Source organism: Ziziphus jujuba, chromosome 10 (assembly GCF_031755915.1).
Source record: "Ziziphus jujuba cultivar Dongzao chromosome 10, ASM3175591v1".
Lineage (NCBI taxonomy): Eukaryota > Viridiplantae > Streptophyta > Magnoliopsida > Rosales > Rhamnaceae > Ziziphus > Ziziphus jujuba.
The window spans coordinates 21,548,450-21,568,639 of NC_083388.1; the positions used below are offsets into that span (position 1 = coordinate 21,548,450).

The 20,190-nt window shown below is 34.6% G+C and overlaps 5 protein-coding genes across 7 annotated transcripts; all 5 read left to right on the plus strand.

The window, feature by feature from the left end:
• Positions 1-3,323, plus strand: LOC107411854 (receptor-like protein 7). Its single transcript, XM_016019520.4, has 2 exons — positions 1-102; positions 412-3,323. Exons 1-2 carry the CDS (start codon positions 100-102, stop codon positions 1,846-1,848), a joined length of 1,440 nt encoding a protein of 479 aa, XP_015875006.4. The 5' UTR covers positions 1-99; the 3' UTR covers positions 1,849-3,323.
• On the plus strand, positions 2,005-3,138 carry LOC132799691 (receptor-like protein 33). Its single transcript, XM_060812143.1, has 3 exons — positions 2,005-2,067; positions 2,187-2,834; positions 2,929-3,138. Exons 1-3 carry the CDS (start codon positions 2,005-2,007, stop codon positions 3,136-3,138), a joined length of 921 nt encoding a protein of 306 aa, XP_060668126.1.
• Positions 3,324-4,297: 974 nt separating the features above from the next.
• LOC107411863 (luminal-binding protein 5) lies at positions 4,298-7,607 on the plus strand. The gene is made up of 6 exons (XM_016019528.4): positions 4,298-4,629; positions 4,820-5,066; positions 5,162-5,373; positions 5,677-6,399; positions 6,494-6,731; positions 6,890-7,607. Exons 1-6 carry the CDS (start codon positions 4,374-4,376, stop codon positions 7,380-7,382), a joined length of 2,169 nt encoding a protein of 722 aa, XP_015875014.3. The 5' UTR covers positions 4,298-4,373; the 3' UTR covers positions 7,383-7,607.
• A 1,465-nt stretch (positions 7,608-9,072) lies between these two features.
• Positions 9,073-12,272, plus strand: LOC107411934 (heat shock 70 kDa protein BIP1). Of its 2 annotated transcripts, none has more exons than XM_060812213.1 (6): positions 9,073-9,204; positions 9,739-10,006; positions 10,124-10,335; positions 10,448-11,167; positions 11,261-11,498; positions 11,602-12,267. In XM_060812213.1, exons 1-6 carry the CDS (start codon positions 9,150-9,152, stop codon positions 12,083-12,085), a joined length of 1,977 nt encoding a protein of 658 aa, XP_060668196.1. In that variant the 5' UTR covers positions 9,073-9,149; the 3' UTR covers positions 12,086-12,267. The 2 variants fall into 2 exon arrangements, with proteins under 2 accessions (XP_060668196.1, XP_060668197.1); XM_060812214.1 differs by having other exon boundaries at positions 9,100-9,204; positions 9,742-10,006; positions 11,602-12,272.
• Positions 12,273-12,793: 521 nt separating this feature from the next.
• LOC107411933 (ATP-dependent DNA helicase Q-like SIM) lies at positions 12,794-19,774 on the plus strand. 2 transcript variants are annotated; one of them, XM_016019620.4, is made up of 16 exons: positions 12,794-12,931; positions 13,555-14,210; positions 14,300-14,519; positions 14,609-14,719; positions 15,042-15,231; positions 15,355-15,694; positions 15,883-16,106; positions 16,568-16,624; positions 16,794-16,874; positions 17,135-17,198; positions 17,422-17,521; positions 17,649-17,732; positions 17,970-18,057; positions 18,429-18,545; positions 18,631-18,723; positions 19,250-19,774. In XM_016019620.4, the coding sequence occupies exons 2-16, from the start codon at positions 13,619-13,621 to the stop codon at positions 19,604-19,606; spliced, it is 2,718 nt and encodes a 905-aa protein (XP_015875106.3). In that variant the 5' UTR covers positions 12,794-12,931; positions 13,555-13,618; the 3' UTR covers positions 19,607-19,774. The 2 variants fall into 2 exon arrangements, with proteins under 2 accessions (XP_015875106.3, XP_048324545.2); XM_048468588.2 differs by lacking the exon at positions 12,794-12,931 and having other exon boundaries at positions 19,250-19,568; positions 19,692-19,774.
• The last annotated feature ends 416 nt before the right edge of the window (positions 19,775-20,190 follow it).

The following is a 20,190-nucleotide window of genomic DNA, read 5'->3' on the forward strand; positions in this document are numbered from 1 at the left end:
TTTCCATCATGATGGCTTAGTGGTACTAGGAGCACCGAGTAAAAAAAATGTCTATTCAAAGGCTGCTGCCCTTTTCTCCTCTTGTTTTGAAGCAGGAAAATGGTTATTTTTTCAACATATACCACTAATTAATTACCACTGCTTGGTTATCATAATAGACAAAAAAATAGTTTTTTTTTTTTTTAAATTCTTGTGCAGGGGAATCGAATGCAGTATGTTTATGAATCTGTTTTGAGAAGACTAAACCAATCATCCAAACCTTCCTTTTTCATTGATCATCGAAGTTCTTTTTTTCTGTCACTAAGTATGCGGTTTTTTATCTTTTTGATTTTGCTCATCAACTTGCTTCTTGCACGGTATCTGTTTGATGATATTCTTCCACCAGTTGCTAAAGCTTCTTCTTATATGCAGCCTCTTTGCCATGACTACGAGAGGACTGCTTTGTTGTCATTCAAAGCTAGTTTCATCACTCTCAAATCAGCATCCCATAATCCTTTTGCTTACCCAAAGTTGGCTTCATGGAATACCAATGGAGAAAATGCTACTGGGAATTGCTGTTCATGGGATGGTGTTGAGTGTGACCAGAACACCGGCCATGTGATCGGTCTTGATCTTAGTAGCAGCTTTCTCTATGGTTCTATTAACTCCACAAGCCAGCTTTTCAATCTTTCTCAACTCCAGAGTCTCAACCTTGCAGACAATGATTTCAACTTTTCTTATATCCCAACAAGAATTGGCCAGCTCTCGAGGCTTGTATATCTCAACCTTTCTGCTTCTATGTTTTCTGGGCAAATCCCGTTTGAAATTTCACAGCTTTCCAATTTATTATACCTTGATTTGTCTCTGTCATCAGGGGAAGAAAAGCTATTGGAACTTAAAAAGCCTGGCTTAAGAGGCTTAGTCCATAACTTAACTAGCCTACAACATCTTGATCTCAGTTACGTTGAGATAAACTCTGTTGTGCCTGAAAGCTTGGGAAACTTGTCGTCTTTGAGGTATATTGACCTGACAAGATGTGGAATGCATGGGAATTTTCCAAATAAAATATTTGAGTTGCCAAACTTAGAGTTTCTTAATGTGAGATTCAATGGAAACCTGAGTGGGAATTTGCCTGAGTTCCATTCAGGTAGCCCTCTCAAGTCTTTAAGGCTCGGGAACACCAGATTCTTTGGTGGATTGCCTTCTTCAATCTCAAACCTTGATTCCTTGACCGAATTGCGTATTAGAGGATGCAACTTCTCAGGGTCTATTCCATCTTCCATTGGAAACCTCACCAAGCTCACATATCTAGACCTTGCAAACAACTCTTGGCATGGCCAAATCCCTTCTTCTCTGCAAAATCTAACCCAGCTAAGTTATTTGCAGCTCAGTTACAATGCCTTTAGAGGTCAGATATTGCCAACTTTGTCATGGATTGGTAAGCTTTCAAAACTCATTTTGTTGGACTTGACTAAGACTAACTTAACAGGTTCAATCCCTTCTTCTTTTTCAAACTTGACCCAACTATCCAATTTTAGGTTGGCATACAATCATTTGACTGGCCAAGTTCCACTTTGGCTCATGAACTTCACTCAGTTGACTGATTTGTACCTATCCCAAAACTTCTTAACTGGGACATTGCAGCTTGAAACTTTCATAAACCATGCTTCTTTGACCATACTTCGTCTGTCACATAACCAGTTGACGTTGGTCTCAAAAACCAACTCAAATACCACTCTTGGCAAGTTGGAAGGTCTTGAGTTGGCTTCATGCAACTTGAATAGATTACCAGATTTTCTAAATTTTCGAAACAAATTAGAGTGCTTGATTTATCAGAAAACAATCTTCACGGAACAATTCCCAAACTAGAATCTACATGGTCTAACATTGAAGTCATAGACCTTAGTTCCAACAAGCTGGAGGGTTCCCTCCCTATTCCGCCTCCAACCCTTACATCTTATTTGGTCTCCAACAATACTCTGAGTGGAGAAATTTCACCATCTATATGCCAATTGAATTCACTCTATGCCCTTGATTTATCTTACAACAATTTCAGTGGCCAACTTCCTTCGTGTTTGGGCAACTCCAGTGATTCCCTGACTGTATTGAAGCTCCAAAACAACAACTTTCATGGCCCAATTCTGCCCACATGTACAGAGGAAAATGGCTTGTTAAAACTGATCGATTTGAGTTACAACCGGTTTCAGGGTCAAGTACCAAGATCATTAGCCAACTGCAGAGAGTTGGAATATCTAAATGTTGGTAACAATTTGATCGGAGACACTTTTCCGTTTTGGTTGGCAACTCTTCCTGAGCTTAAGGTTCTTATGTTGAGTTTCAATGAGTTTTATGGTGCAATATGGAATGATGAGACAGATCACTCTTTCCCCAAGCTGCGAATTATAGACCTTTCTCACAACCATTTCTCTGGAGGCTTGCCTTTGAAGTACTTTCAGTATTTCAATGCAATGAAAGTTGTTTACTCATCATCAAAGTTAAAATATATGCAGCTTAACCAGTCATTTGACTTACAAGCATACAAAATCAATCGAAATTTCGGGTACTCAGTTACCTTGACAAACAAAGGCATCAAGATGACGTACACAAAGATCCAAGAACTTCTGACAGCCATAGATTTTTCAAGCAATGAATTTGAAGGAGAAATTCCAGAGTTACTTGGGAATCTAAAAGGGCTTAGTTTGCTGAACCTTTCGAACAATAAGCTTGTGGGTGGTATACCGGCGTCTTTAGGAAGCATTGAAGAGCTAGAGACATTGGACCTTTCCCGAAACAAGCTCTCTGGAGAGATCCCTCAGCAACTTACTAAAGCTCAACTTCCTCAGCTTCTTCAATGTGTCGCATAACCATCTCACGGGGTCTATACCACAAGGTGGACAGTTCGATACGTTTGAGAATAGTTCTTTTTCCGACAACTTTGGATTGTACAAGAAACATGTAAATACTGAGGCCTCATCACCTCCTTCAAGAGCAGTTGACAATGGTGAAAGCTCAGAAAATGGAGTTGAACTTGACTGGAAAGCAGTTCTGATGGGATATGGAAGTGGGGTTGTGTTTGGTGGTGTTATAGGCTATATTGTGATCCAAAAGAAACTGGACTGGTTTTTGGATGCTTTTAGAATCAGGAGGAGAGTTATGTAACTTCGTTTTTCTGATGGTATGTTACTTCAAACGTATTTTATTCGATTGGTGTAATATTTATGTATCTGTAGTTTCGTAACATTGTATGTATATGTGGATTTGCTATAAAAATACTGTAAAATAACTCTTTTTAAGTGGGCTTCCTTATGTGCATATTAAACCACACAAATTTAAAAAAATTTATTGCTTTTCTGTTTCTATAAATATCATATGCTTTTCTGTTTCTACAAATTCCTTTCTAGTATGAGAAATATGGTTGAGGTTTGTCTGAAGTCTGAAGAAGCCAATTTATAAAACTTATTTTTGCCCCAAAAAAAAAAAATTAAAGGAAGTAAAGCGAAAGTCAACATTGAATGTATGAGACATTTATTTAAGGTTACTGAACTTAGAGGAGAGTTAGTTTGGGCTGAATGATGAAATAGGCTGTGAGAATGTGAGCTATTTTGTCTCAATTCTGCACAAAGCCAACCTTTTAACTTTATGGGCCCAGTTTGGGGTTGAATAATGAAACAGGCTTAAGCCTTTTTGTCACGAGAGAGAGAGAGAGAGAGAGAGAGAGTTATTACTCCAAAAAAAATAATAATAATAGGGAGAGAAGAAATAAAGTCGTGAAAGTAAACTGAAGGCCTTATATAAAAATTAGTTTAATTATTCAATAACCAGGTAAAATAAAAGAAATAATAAAGCTATAATTATCAGATTACTTTTTATGTTTTTAATTAAGGCTGAGTGAAAGAGTGTATAATTATTTTATTTAGCACACAAAAAAAATTCAAATTTTTTGACACTTTTTTTTCGGTTTAATTAAAAAAAAAAAAAAAAAGAAGAAGAAGAAGAAGATAATTCTCCCTGTGAGTATACCACTTTTTCCTTTAATAATTATTCAAACTTGAATTCCCTATACTCAATATAATAAAAGAAAAAGTTTAATTAATTAATTTACTAAGCTGTCGTCCAAAAAAATAATTTGTTAAGCGAAAAAAATTAGGAATCTGATTTTTAAGGAGAACCTACCCCCAAAAAGTCGTTTTAAATTTACGATGATATCATCAAATACCCAAATTGCCCTTCAACCATAAATCCCGCCACTTTCTCCCCCTTCTTCCTCAGAAATCAAGAACTTTCGGGAAAAAACAGAGCGGTTCGGACAATGGACCACGCGTCAAATATTGATTGGACCTTCTACGTGTAAGGCCCATGAAGGTAACAACCATCAGACCTTCACCCACGCTGACATGTCATATGATGATTGGGAAGAACACTCTAGCATTACATTCATTACCGGATCTAAGCAACTGTATATAAATCCCCGTTTAAACCACCCACTCCCTCCATCACACTACGAAAAAATCCACGGAAAACGCACTCTCAAAACAAAATCAGATTCTGATAAAAGCACTTGGAAAAGACGCCACGTAGTCCATTTTTCTGGCAAAGTTATGGAGGCAAAGAAGATCACAGCTTTTTCATTCTTGCTCTTCTTTGTTTTAGGTAAGTTCTAACAAAAATTTATTTAGTGTTTGATTCACATAATTGAATATAATTCAAGGTTATTGAATTTAATTAACTGGGTTCGTTTCATTTTAGCTTAACTCTTTTGGGTTGGTTTGATTTTCATTGAGATTTTCTGAAAATGATTTTTTTTTTTCTTTTTTTTTCCTTTTAACATCTTTGGAAACAGTTGCTGCCGATGATCCACCTAAACTGGGTACGGTGATTGGAATTGATCTTGGAACAACATATTCTTGTGTTGGTGTATACAAGAATGGTCACGTGGAGATAATAGCCAATGACCAAGGCAACAGAATCACACCCTCTTGGGTTGCATTCACTGATACCGAGCGTCTGATTGGAGAAGCTGCAAAGAATCAAGCAGCTCTCAATTCACATCGCACTATTTTTGACGTTAAGAGGCTCATTGGAAGAAAGTAAGTAAAAAATTCTTTTACAATTTTATTGTTTGTAATGAAAATTCAAATATTTAAAATTGGGTGTTAACTTGGATTTTATTTTCTTTTATAAGGTTTGATGATCCAGAGGTTCAAAAAGATATCAAGTTTTTACCTTATAAGGTAGTGAACAAGGATGGAAAGCCTTATATAGAGGTGAAGGTTAAAGGTGAAACTAAGGTGTTTAGTCCTGAAGAAATTAGCGCTATGATATTATCTAAGATGAAGGAGACTGCAGAGGCATATCTAGGCAAGAAAATTAAAGACGCAGTTGTCACAGTTCCAGGTATATATACATATATATGGTTTGGAATTGAAATGAAATGTCTTTTTTTTTTTTTTCTTTTTTTTGAATTTTTAGTGATGTTTTTATTTTAAATAGCATTTTCTTTTATAATGGAGTAGTTTGGAGCTCTAGCTACAAGTTTAGATGCTCATTTGGAGGAGAAAACTTTGACCACTAAGTAATGAACTTTGGATGAGTTAATATCTTGATTTTGGAAAGTTGTGACATCAAAAACACTTTAGATGCTCATATACGATTGTTACTAAGTATAGCTTATACAACCTTTTATTTGCTCTGTTTTAGCTTATTTCAATGATGCCCAGAGGCAAGCAACAAAGGATGCAGGCATTATTGCTGGATTAAATGTGGCTCGGATCATCAACGAGCCTACAGCTGCCGCTATTGCCTATGGTCTAGACAAAAAAGGAGGAGAGAAAAACATTTTGGTCTATGATCTTGGCGGTGGGACCTTCGATGTTAGCATTTTGACAATCGATAATGGTGTGTTTGAGGTTTTGGCTACAAGTGGAGATACCCATTTGGGAGGAGAAGACTTTGATCACAGAGTCATGGACTACTTCATCAAGTTGATTAAGAAGAAGTATAACAAAGATATCAGCAAGGATAACAAGGCACTAGGGAAGCTTCGTAGGGAATGTGAAAGAGCTAAGAGGGCATTGAGCAGCCAACATCAAGTAAGAGTGGAGATTGAGTCTCTTTTTGATGGAATCGATTTCTCTGAACCCTTGACAAGAGCTAGATTTGAGGAGTTGAACATGGACTTGTTTAAGAAGACTATGGGACCAGTGAAAAAGGCTTTGGAAGATGCAGGCCTAAAGAAAACAGATATCCATGAGATTGTGCTTGTTGGAGGGAGTACAAGAATTCCAAAGGTGCAACAGCTTTTGAAGGACTTCTTTGATGGGAAAGAACCAAACAAGGGTGTTAACCCTGATGAGGCTGTGGCCTATGGTGCTGGAGTTCAAGGTGGAATCCTTAGTGGCGAAGGCGGTGATGAAACCAAAGGTAATTAAATATATTAGATTGTATTTATTACGTTGTAAAATTTTGGATAAATAGCATAGAAACTGATTATGAGCAATTGCTTCTTGATTTGCAGACATCCTTTTGCTTGATGTTGCACCCTTGAGTTTGGGTATTGAAACTGTTGGGGGTGTCATGACAAAGTTGATTCCAAGGAATACTGTCATTCCAACTAAGAAGTCTCAGATATTTACAACTTACCAAGACCAGCAATCCACAGTGTCTATTAAGGTATATGAAGGGGAAAGAAGCTTGACAAAGGATTGTCGCGAGCTTGGAAGATTCGATCTCTCTGGCATTCCACCTGCTCCAAGGTAAATGTCAACATCACTTAAATGAAGCTTTCTTTTTTGGTCAAACGTTTAGTTGGAAAAGGGGTTCTTGATGAATTTATCTATCGAAACTGAATTTGAAATATTTACATTGTGATTGCATCTTTGTCTTAACATATATATCTATATGCCAACTGCAGGGGAGTGCCTCAAATTGAGGTCACCTTTGAGGTTGATGCAAATGGAATCCTTCATGTGAAAGCCGAGGACAAAGCAGCAAAGAAATCAGAATCCATTACAATTACAAATGACAAAGGGCGTCTCAGCCAGGAAGAGATCGAAAGGATGGTTAAGGAGGCTGAAGAATTCGCTGAAGAAGATAAGAAAATAAAGGAAAAGATTGATGCTAGGAACAAACTTGAGACCTACATTTACAACATGAAGAGCAGCATCAATGAGAAGGACAAGCTAGCAGATAAACTAGATTCAGATGACAAGGAAAAGATTGAGAGCACCTTGAAGGAGGCTCTTGAATGGCTAGACGACAATCAAAACGCAGAAAAGGATGATTTTGATGAGAAGTTGAAGGAGGTGGAGGCGGTATGCAATCCTATCATCAAGCAAGTGTATGAGAAGAGTGGTGGAAGTTCAACCACTTCTGAAGATGATAATGAACCAAATGATGAATTATAGAGAATAGGATTTTTTTTTTTTTTTTCTTTTCTTTTTTCCTTATTTTTTCTTTGTTGATGTTTGGTTTTCCTTCAATTTTATTTTTTTGCCCTTCCAAAATCCTTGATGCATGATGGCTAGAAAATTATGTGGCTGGTATTTTCGAATTCAGCGTATAAAAAAAGAGCTTAAATATCTATATTGACCTTTCTATAAGAAAAGAAAAAAAGAGTTTCAATATTGAAAGCCTGGGTTATAGATTTTTTTTAATTCAGAAAGTGCTAGTAATGCATTCTGGCAAACAAGTTTCTTGCTTAATTGATCTTGTTTTCGATGGTTCTCTACTTGAGAATGCGCCTTTCCTGTGGTTGTACCTAAATTTAGAAGCGAATATTAACTACTACTATGATTATATTAGCAAAAATAGAAATTATTCACAATAAATAAATCAATGGAAAACTTTCAACGTGGGTATCGGTGGAAAATTTTCAGCATGAGCAAGTTCGGTACCTTATAAAGTGTTCGGCAGCTTTGTCACGTTTGCCAAGGTGCATAATTTTATTTGAGCCTCCACTTTATCCAACCTAAAAGCCATGGGGCTGGGTTTATACCGTATTAGTCATTTCAACCTTATTTATTTATTTATTTTTTCACAAGCAATCCTTTTTTTTATTTTTAATTTCATTTCACAAACACCGTTGTTTCGTCGCTATTGCACATCAATGTTTTTTTGCCCTTTTTATTTTTTTATTTGAATATTTTTTTTAAAATTATTAATTATTTCAAATTTTATCCTTATAATTGGAATTCATGTTTTTAGAATAGAGGTAGAACTACTTAACTATTAAAACTAATCTCTTTTTACTTTTATAAAACTGTTAAGTTTTTTTGTTTAATTTTTTTAATATTATATAATTTTAGGTAATGGAATAATTATATATTAATATTAATGATAAAGATTCAATTTAATATATAAAAAATAATATAAATATTTTTAAAATTTTGATTATATTATTTAAAAATAATAACAATTTAAATTTATTAATTATAATATAGAAATCAATAATATTAATAATAATCAATTTTATTTTAATAAAAATAATTTTTTGTAAAAAATATGTACAATATGGTAAGAGTATGCATTTAATATGGTACAATATTACTACAACACAAACCAATATAACACATATTAATACAATGTAGGTTAATAGAATATATTATAATACAATTTTGCATACAAAAAGTCTCCCATATGTACACGTATAAACTTTGCTATAAAATGAATGAAACGAACAAAAATAAATAATTATTAATGTAGAATTTATAAAACGAATTAAATACAGATGCACATATACTCTTTTGATCAATCCCTTCATACTTTCTCATTAATATCTTATTTTTAATATTTCAACTTTGTAGAATACGTTGATATTTATCATTTTTTTTTTTAAAAAAAGCGATGCAAGCGTCCTGACGTGGCATTCCCTGGCTTATCTAATTGACGGTTCAAAAGGACACAGCAACTTATTTTAAAATTATCAATTTCCTAGCCATTGTGAAACTCCAACGAAGCTGACGTGGCCTTCTATGATTGGATGAAATACATAATCATGACAACAAACCTAGAATCAGTAATCCATGTCATACATGGATTTGGAAATAGAAAAAGACTTGAACATGTGATGCCTATATAAACCGCTAACACTTTAATTTTTAATTCACGTACCAACCACTCGAAGAAGTCTGCAATTTACTTCCAGTTTCACGTACTCAGCACAGTCTGCTTCCATGGCTACCTTCAAGACTAGAAAGCCTTTATTTTTCCTTCTCTTCGTGGTTTTACGTGAGTATAACAAAAACTTAATATGTTTGTTTAATTTTTGCTCATAATATGTGTTCTTATTTTGTTTATGGTTTTACGTGAGTATAACAAAAACTTAATATGTTTGTTTAATTTTTGTTCATAATATGTGTTCTTATTTTGTTTATGTTCGGAACGAAATAAACAAGACTAAAATAATTTGTCTTTTAGAATTTATTCTTCCTTTCATACGGTACAAACTTACAAATCTTAAATTAAAATTAATTTGAAACTCATTAGCAACCTCTATACATGAACCATCTCTGGCATTCAAAAGTATATGAGTTATATAATATATTAGGGACCTGTTCATGTTTCGGTTGATTCCCCATAAAAAAAAAAAAAAAAAATTTAGCATTCGATTCAAACATAATATATGCTTAGCTTTACTTTAGATTATTATTATTATTACTTTTTATTATTATTTTTTTTTTATTACACAGTTTTGCCTTTCAAGAGTACTAAATGTTTTTGTTTTGTTGTTTTTTTTTTTTTTTTTTTTTTTTTTTCCAACAGAAGCTATGTTTGTGTTAGCCATAACATCTGGAGGTTCATCTAAACATGGCAGCGTGATTGGAATTGATCTTGGCACCACATATTCATGTGTTGGTGTCTACAAGAACGACCATGTAGAGATTATAGCCAACGATCAAGGAAACAGGATCACCCCTTCTTGGGTTGCGTTTACTGATGCCGAGCGTCTCATCGGTGAGTCTTCGAAAAATCAAGCAGCTCTAAACGCTGAACGCACATTTTTCGACGTCAAGCGTCTCATTGGAAGAAAGTAAGTTCAATTTTCATCAATGTTTCAAACCAAACTTTTAGCCTTTTTTTTTGGGACTCTGTTATATGGGAAAGAAAATCACTGACTCTGTTACATTTTGGTCTGGTATATATGTAGGTTTGATGATCCAGTTGTTCAAAAGGTTATCAAGTATTTGCCTTATAAAGTAGTGAACAAAGATGGAAAACCATATATACAAGCAAAGGTCAAGGGTGAGACCAAAGTGTTTAGTCCTGAGGAAATCAGTGCTATGGTCTTGACCAAGATGAAGGAGACAGCTGAGGCTTATATGGGAAAGAAAATTACTGATGCTGTGGTCACCGTTCCAGGTATATATATCAAACTTGATTAATGCTATTACTATCAATAGCCAACTATATTTCAATTGGGTTGTCTTTATTTTCTTGGAATAATGTGTTTGAATTATTGGATTTATTGCAGCTTATTTCAATGATGCACAAAGACAGGCTACCAAAGATGCAGGCAAGATTGCCGGGCTCAATGTGATTAGGATCATCAATGAACCTACAGCAGCAGCAATTGCCTATGGTCTGGATCAAAAAGGAGTAGAAAAGAACATTTTGGTCTATGATCTTGGTGGTGGAACTTTCGATGTTAGTATCTTAAGCATCGATAATGGTGTATTTGAGGTTCTGTCTACAAATGGAGATACCCATTTGGGCGGTGAAGATTTTGACCACAGAGTTATGGACTATTTCATCAAGCTGATCAAGAAGAAGTACAACCATGATATTAGCAAAGACAACAAAGCTCTTGGTAAGCTTCGAAGGGAATGCGAAAGAGCCAAGAGAGCATTGAGTAGCCAGCACCAAGTACGAGTAGAGATCGAGGCCCTTTTCGATGGTATCGATTTCTCTGAAACTTTGACAAGGGCTAGATTTGAGGAGTTGAACATGGACCTGTTCAAGAAGACCATGGGGCCCGTAAAAAGGGCTTTGGAAGACGCAAGACTGAAGAAATCAGATATAGATGAGATTGTACTTGTTGGAGGAAGTACAAGAATACCAAAAGTGAGAGAGCTTTTGAAGGACTTCTTTGGCAAAGAACCAAGCAAAGGTGTTAATCCTGATGAGGCAGTTGCTTATGGAGCTACAGTCCAAGGTGGTATCATTAGTGGTGAAGGTGGAGATGAAACCAAAGGTAATAATCACTGATTTGTCTGATAATGAGTTTATTTCATTTTGGATTAGTTACTGAAAGAACTAATTAATATTTTCTTCTTTGACTTTTCAGATGTTGTTGTTCTTGATGTCACTTCCTTGAGTCTGGGAATTGAAACAGTTGGAGGTGTTATGACAAAATTGATACCAAGAAATACTGCAATACCAGTGAAGAAATCTCAGGTGTTTACCACCTACCAAGACCAGCAAAACACTGTTTCTATCAGGGTATTTGAAGGTGAAAGAAGCATGACAAAGGATTGTCATGAGCTTGGAACATTTGAGCTCTCTGGTATTCCACCTGCTCCAAGGTAAAAACACTTTGGTTTCCAAACAAATTAAAATTTGATTTTCAATCAAATATTAGTATACTATTGCAATTGCCCAATTGATAATTTTTGATTTGTGTTTCAGGGGAGTGCCTCAAATTGAAGTCACATTTGAGGTTACCACAGAGGGAATTCTACATGTGAAGGCTGAGGATAAAGCAGCTAAGAATTCGAAAACCATAACCATTACCAATGACAAAGGTCGCCTAAGCCAGGAAGAGATTGATAGGATGGTTCAGGAGGCTGAAGAGTTTGCAGAGGAGGATAAGAAAGTGAAGGAAAGAATTGATGCCAGGAACAATCTAGAAAGCTATGTTTACAACATGAAGACTAGCATCAATGATAAGGAAAAGCTTGCGGAGAAGATAGATTTGGAAGACAAGGAGAAGATGGAGAACACATTGAAGGAAGCTCTTGAATGGCTAGATGAGAATCAGAACGCAGAGAAGGATGACTTTGTTGAGAAGCTCAAGGAAGTGGAATCTGTATGCAATCCAGTCATAAAGCAAGCTTATGAGAATAGTAATGGTGGTGATTTTGAAGATGAAGATCAAAATGATGAATTGTAAAGGAATATGTTTTTAGTTTCCTTTAGGATGTTTCAGTGGCATTTTTTTATGGTTACTACTATTTTTTCTTAATAAACTTTTATGAATTACATATACAGTATTCGTCATAAAAGTTGGTCCACAAAAATTATTATACACTAAATTTAGAAGTTCGGATGATAATAGTAATGAGATAAATCATTTTTGCTTCTGATATTTTCTGACTAATGATACTGGAAGATGTACCATAAGTCCCAAAAAGTGCCATAGATCATCTTTCAGTATTAACTTTTTAATTAACCTAGTAACATTTGGACTTAAAGTGTATAAAGATTTGATTAAATTAAATTTTTGCAATAAAATTGATAAAAATTAACGTGTGATTTTGTTCCTATACATTTTATTTCAATAAATCCTTACGCTTTTTATCAAGCAATAGAATTTAATTTAAAGATATTATTTATGTTGATCAATGTAGAACAAATGTTTAATTTCATAAGGGGTTAAAAAAAAAAAAGAAAAAATTTTATAGATCTTTTAAATCTTCTACTTATGGTTGAATTTTGAAAATACCTTCAAATAAATCCTAAATATAAATGCTCGTTTTCACCAAAAATAATGGATTAAAAAAAAAAAAATTAATACAACATGCTCGTGGTCGTGGGCTCGGACCTAGGAGAAAATAACAAGGTAATCTGGCCCAATACAATAGACGACATGGCGTATGCTAAAAGAGTAAAAGATAGCGTGGATGGCCAAACGACATATCGCATCTAAAATTCTTCAAAACTTCGGCGAATATTTTAAGTTTGGCGGGTGCGAGCGAAGCTCCGTAGCATCAGGCATTTCGAGGGATGTGATATTCAGGTTCGTAAATTATCTGTACAGCAATTCGAGGGTTTCATCTCTGTTTTTTTATTTTTATTTTTATTTTTTTTAATTTTTTTTGGCTTTTCAGGTTTGTAAGCTATTTTTTCTGCGTCGATTTATTTATTTTTCTTTATTTATTTATAAAATTCTAAATATTCGGGGCCAATATGATGGGCGTAGATTGTCTTTATAAACTGCTTTTTTTAATAATTTAAGGTGTGGAATTTACCAAAAACAATTGAGGTATAGAACTGTCTTTCATGGTTGGTAATCTTCATTCTTCAGTTCTTCACTGATTGGTTGCTGAGAAAATAATAATGATTAATGAGAGTGGAAAAGGAAATAAAGAAACTTGGACCTAGAAAATCTTGATGTAGTGAACTGAGCCTTGTGCTAGTACAGCAAATTGGACTTCTTTTCTCACTAAAAGTTTTGTTTTGTTTTCTGTCTCAATTACGCTCTTCAGTTTTCTCATCGTCTAAGACAAAGGGTAAGGTTTTGTTTGGTCGATGAGAAATGGTAGGAAAATAAATGGGTTAAATCGTGAGGGAATTTCCAATAGAACTGCAAATTGTGGTAAAATTTTTAGTTTTTTAATTGTGGGAATTTGTGTTTTTCAGTTACATTTTGATGCAAGCTTAGCCTTGGGTATCCCAGTGTTTTCCTAGAAAACATTTGCACACCATGGATGGCCAAGGTAGCTCTTCTGATCAAGTCATTGCGAAGCTGATTGAAATGGGATTTACAAATTCCTCCGTCAAGGATGCTGTACAAGCAGTGGGTTCATCATTTGATGATGCTCTTGAATACATATTAAACAGCTGTGATAGAAACAGTGAGAGAGCAACAAGTAGTTCTAGATGTTCCCCAAGCAATGGAAAGGCTCCGAGGAAAAGAGCTTTGTCCTCCTTGTCTGCATTGAGTCAAATGCGACAGTCTAGCATAGTTGAACATTTCCAATCCTCTCGTAGACCCAAACATAGCAAGATGGATGCTATAGGTGATGCATCAGTTTCTGTAGGTAAAGTATTTCCTGTTCATGTTGAACAATGTAAGCAACCTCTTTCATACGAAAGTTATCACGACAGAAATTCAACAGAAACATTTACATTTAATTGCCCACAAGAGGTGGATTCAGGATCAGATTGGGAGCAAAAAGTTAATGGTATTTTGCAAAAGCATTTTGGTTATTCATCCTTGAAAAAGTTTCAGAGAGAAGCCTTGACTGCTTGGCTAGCTCACCAAGACTGTCTTGTTCTTGCTGCAACAGGAGCAGGTACCATTATATTTCTTATATGCAATTCTGTTCCTCTGCTAGTTTATTGGATGGATATCAACTCTTTACGCACAATCACCTTTTGGCAGGAAAATCTCTGTGTTTTCAGATTCCAGCAATACTGACAGGGAAGGTTGTTGTTGTGATTTCACCCTTGATAAGCTTGATGCATGATCAGTGCTTGAAACTTGCAAAATATGGGGTCTCTGCTTGCTTTCTTGGCTCTGGGCAACCAGATAGTACTGTAGAGAATAAGGCAATGAAAGGCATGTATAGCATAATATACATATGCCCTGAAACGGTTATAAGGTGAAATATCCAAAACACTAGACAGCTTTTGATTGGATGAGGATTTGTTTGTTTTGATTGTCTAAAATATACAACCTATTGTGCTGCAGACTGATAAAACCACTTCAACATTTAACAGAAAGCCGTGGAATCGCACTATTTGCAATTGATGAAGTCCATTGTGTTTCTAAGTGGGGCCATGATTTTCGGCCATACTACAGGTTTATTTTACTATGTCCACTTTACTACTGAAGAAGTCCTATTTAATTCTGGATAGTATGTTCACGATTAGCATGAAAAAAGCCTTTCTCTTTGCTTCCAGCCTAAAATGTCTGCTACCAATATTATCAACAAACCGGGAACAAGTTATTATTAATTCAGTATTTAACTTGCTTCTACTTTATCTTACCTTATATCTGGTTTAAGTTTCTCTTGCTTTCCTCCTTAATCTTTAAGGTTCTATCCACTCTTTCAGGCATCAACTTAGTTTCTAATAGATGATTAAAATTTTCAGCCTTTGACATGTGTATTCAAATGTTTCAGGAGGTTGTCAGTATTGAGAGAGAACTTCACTGCTAGCAGTTTAAAATTTTTAAAGTCAGATATACCGATAATGGCATTGACTGCAACTGCCACAATTCAGGTTCGAGAAGACATTATCAAGTCCCTAGCTATGTCGAATGAAACAAAGGTTGTGCTTACTTCATTTTTCAGGGAAAACTTGAGGTTTTCGGTGAGTTTCATCTCCACCCACCCAACCCCCACCTCTCCTTCCCTTTTCCACATTTTAGTATGGTTTCAGTTTCAGGATTATGTTCATAAGAAAACTTTATGATTAATTGGTTCTGTTTAACAGGTAAAACATAGTCGAACATCTTCACGGTCTTCTTATCAGAAGGATTTCCAAGAACTTATAGATATTTATGTGACAAAGATAAAAACAGGTGAAAAGAAACAACATATCTTTTCGCAAGAATTAGGCAATGCATCTGATACTTCTGTTAATAATAGCATATCAGAGCAAGATGACATTTCTGAAACTGATTTGAGCGACATTGAGGATGGTTACTACGACATAGATGATGAAGTAAATTCAACTAAGAAAAATGGTTCAAGGGCTACTAAGGGAAAAGAAATGTCAGTAGAGTACTTGGAAAATGAAGTTGACATCTATCAGAGTGTAGATGATTGGGATGGTACAAAAATTTTGCAAGTTCTGATGCTTTTTGTTTAATTTATTTTTATTTTTTATAATTAAATGTTATCTTATATGCTGTTCTCTAAGGCATAATTAAATTGGAATTTAATTTACAAACGTATAGTATGAATTCTCTTTGCTTTAATAATTTGATATTTGTTCTTTAATTCTAAGCACTTTTTACAGTTGCCTGTGGTGAATTCTGTGCACAATCTCCTCTTCGGGACAGGGATATCAGTGGGTTTAAGACTGTGGGTTCCCCAAAAGGACTGGAAGAAGGACTAAAATGTATACAGGAGACTTCAGACCAAGGACTAACTATCATATACGTCCCCACTAGAAAAGAAACATTGAGTATCACAAAGTATTTATGTGGGTGTGGTGTGAAGGCTGCTGCTTATAATGCAGCGGTATGTTTAAAGTTTTATAATAACATATATAGTGTTTTCTTCTGTTACAATCCAATATGTGGTCCTCTCTATGTCTCTGCCTTATAAACCAATGTTTTACTTGAGTAAGAATTCGCTGCCTAAATATTTTCTTGAGAGACTATTATAATTATATAGGCTTGTGCTATAACGATTTACCTTTGAAAAGTGATTGGCTGCACAATCATTTTTCATCGAAACACTATAAGATGCCATAAAAATTATATTTTTCATGAACTTATTGAAGCTGGCTGATGATATGATGATATCCTTTTAATGGTCCTATTTTGCAAGTCCATTAAGAAATACTGTTCTCCATATCATTGCAGTTACTTTAGCAATATTATATCTAAAATGTTTGCTGAATTCAAGATGCTCCATGCTATTTCTAAAACTGTCTACTGTTTGATGCAACTAATGTATGAGTTTTTTTTTTTTCCCAGTTGCCAAAATCCCATCTACGTCAGGTTCACAAGGAATTTCATGAAAACACTCTGGAGGTATTAATATTAAGACTTTATGATGATACTGGAAAATCCATTTTGAAATCATTTTTTGTGTCCCAAAATATCATCTATAATGCATTACCAGATTAATATTTTAGAGCATTCTGGATTTTTTCATGTCCAACCTCCAAAGAATTATCTACTTTGTTTGACTCATCTTCAGGTTGTTGTAGCAACAATTGCTTTTGGAATGGGAATTGACAAATTAAACGTCAGAAGAATTATCCACTATGGTTGGCCACAGGTGATCTTATTAATTTAGTTTGCTAATATTTTTGCATCATATTTTATCGCTGTATCATGTATGCTAAATAATCTCTCAATATTATTTTGTTTTCACCTAAATTTAGCATTTTATCTTGTAATGGGGGTATTTATATGACATTTTTTTTTCCTTTGAACTGACCATTTATTTTTGTTATGGATGCCATTTTTTCATTGTGGGTATGTTCTTTTCAGATGATTATTATTGAATCTCCTTTTGACAATAAGTTTTTGTTTTAGAGTCTGGAAACATACTATCAAGAAGCAGGTCGAGCTGGAAGGGATGGAAAATTAGCTGATTGTGGTAAGTCCAGTTCCGAGTACGCCTCATGATATGTTGACCTTGAACATTAAAAACTTTTGCATTGAATTTTTTTACCCTATGCCTGTGTTACTTCATGGACTAGGACTTTTGTCTTGAAGTTCAGGTTATTCGATATGGTTCTCTCAGTAATAATTAAATTACGATGAATATTATTGATATACTCAATGTAGGATTATACAATCTGCTACTTTTTATCGAACAGTCCTTATTGCAAACCTAACGAAAGTACCATCCCTTTTGCCGAATAAAAGAAGTGAGGAGCAGATAAAGCAAGCATATAAAATGTTGTCTGATTGCTTCAGGTTTATAACAAATTCATGTCTTGTATATTTCTCTCCAACATAATATTTATTTCTATTACAGATTATTTTGATCCTGAGAAATGATATATGTTGGCATAGTTCAATTAATTTATTTTTTCACTTGCAGATATGGAATGAATTCTTCTAGTTGTCGTGCTAAAACGCTGGTGGAGTATTTTGGAGAGGAATTCACGTATCAGAAGTGTCACTTGTACGTATGTTGTATGGTTCCATTTTGATATATAAGTTTGTTTTTGCACTTGGAATTTGTGTGTTTGAATACATGTTTAATATTTATCAATGTACTTAACCATACATTTGAATACATGTTTAATATTTATCAATGTACTTAACCATACAGATTCTCAGAATTGTTTTGTTAATATTTCATATTAAAGTTATAATTTCTCAATCTGAAAAATGTAACTGGCAATCCACTTTTATGCAGGTGTGATGTATGTGTTAATGGACCTCCAGAAAAGCAGGATTTGAGTGAGGAGGCAGATATCTTTATGCAAGTTATTGCTGCATATTATGTAAGCAACTATAACTTTGGATGATATGTTTCTTCGTATTCTTTGTGGGTCATACATTGCAAAGTACTTAATTGCTTTTGTCAAGATTTGTATTATGAGCCTACGACTGAACTATATATACCAATGATTTTAACGATACATAAGTATCCTATTTTGCACTGTTTGATTTTAACCACATAGCTTAGATATTCTTTGCATTTTGTTTTTTTCCTTATATTATGCCTCTCTTGTTAATATTTTCATACATTTCCTTTTCACATTGCACATAATGAATGCTTTGATATTTGAATTTGTAAATGGTTTGTCTATGAGCTCAAGGTACTGTAATCTTTTCTTCAATCATCTGGTGAGAGGCATATCTTAAATTTCAGGGAAAGAGAACTCCACTAGTTGGGTCATACTACGATGTTATAAGCAGTGATAATAAACAGCAGAGTTTCATGGAGAAACCTAACTTAAGAACGTTTGTCAGTAAAATAAGGGAGCAGGTGATACCGGTTTTCTTGTTCACTCTCTCTCTTTTTGATTTGATGTTTAAGTCAAATCTTAACACTTCTTTAAATTCATATCCAGTCTCAAAAGTTCATGGCAACTGATCTGCTCTGGTGGCAAGGTCTTGCTCGAATTTTGGAAAGTAAAGGGTTCATCAGAGAGGGAGACGATAAGGTATACTCTTTCTGTTAGCGAGTTCAAGATCTTCTCCTTTGGACATTTTATGTGAACGACTTGCATTTTTTTACCCCTAATTAATTTTCCACCAGCCTCTAATTTTGGTAACCCACATATTTTTACTGTCACACCAGTAAAATAATAGTGTATCCTCGACTAATGTTGGCATTAATTCTATTTATAGTTTGAATGACTTAGTGATCTCAATCCTGTTGTGCAATAAAGAAATAAAAAAGAAAGCTCAAGAAACGAACTACTAGAGGAAATATTATATCGTTATGCATCTTTTCCGTTTTCAGAGACATCAAAGAAACCATGCGTTAAAACTTAAAAGCACCTACATATTTTGCTGGAACTTCGCTTCTGGCTTGAATTTTGGGTGCATCATGTTGTTCGTGTATTTTCTTTCAGCTTGGTTTCTTTTGCATGCAAGCTTACTGGTTGTTATCTACATATCTGGTCCTCGCAGTCTCTTTTTTTTTTTTTTTTTTTTTTTTTTTTAACTGCAATGTTTTCTTCTCAGACCCATGTCCAGTTGAAGTTTCCAGAGCTAACAGAGCAGGGAATGGAGGTACTGCAATCCAAGGAGGATGAAACTTTTTATGTGTACCCTGAAGCAGATATGCTGCTCTCTGAGAGTCAGAGTCGGTCCAAACCTTTTTCAAGTTTCTCAGACTGGGGAAAAGGCTGGGCTGATCCTGAGATTCGTCGCCAGCGTTTAGAGAGTATGCGATTCAACAGAAACCCGGTCAAACCAACGGGGTCAAGATGGCCAAGAAAATCAGGAAAGCAACGGAAAAGAAAATCAAGTAAACATAATGCAGATATGAGAACTGTTCGAGGTAGAATAGCAGCAAAAATATCAAAAAAGAAGTATTAAAATACAGTCAGTGAATTTATTGACACTCTGAATTCTAAAATAGAGTGTACGAGTTGAATTCATGATAGCTTTATTTTGTACTCAGGTGATGAATTACTGTGCAACTAATCGATTTGTCATCGAGGATGAGCATTTTCTGCTCCTACTCCTGATTTCTTCCTTTTACAAGTGTGTTAGAGCTCCAATATATTTTAACGTTGGCGGTCAGTAATTCTAAGAAAAATATCCATTAAAAGAGCAATTCTAAAAATTCCACTCTTTAAATACTTAAAACTTGTTCATTAAAATAACAAGCTCATAAAATTGGAATTTAGTTTTGTATTTTACTTAAAATTATTATCCATGTCAGCTTCCTTTCCCAACTAAATGTTGGATTTGTATGTTCCATTTCATTTCACAATATAACATTTGGTCCCTTAATTAATAAAATCATATAACTGGAAAATCTTTGATGTATTTTGTGCTACTGGTTGCTTCCTCGTCAAATGTATATATATCACTGATATATATATATATATACTAGAATACATAGTTATGATCTAATAGTCTTTATATTGTGGGTTACATGGTGTAAATTGATAAAC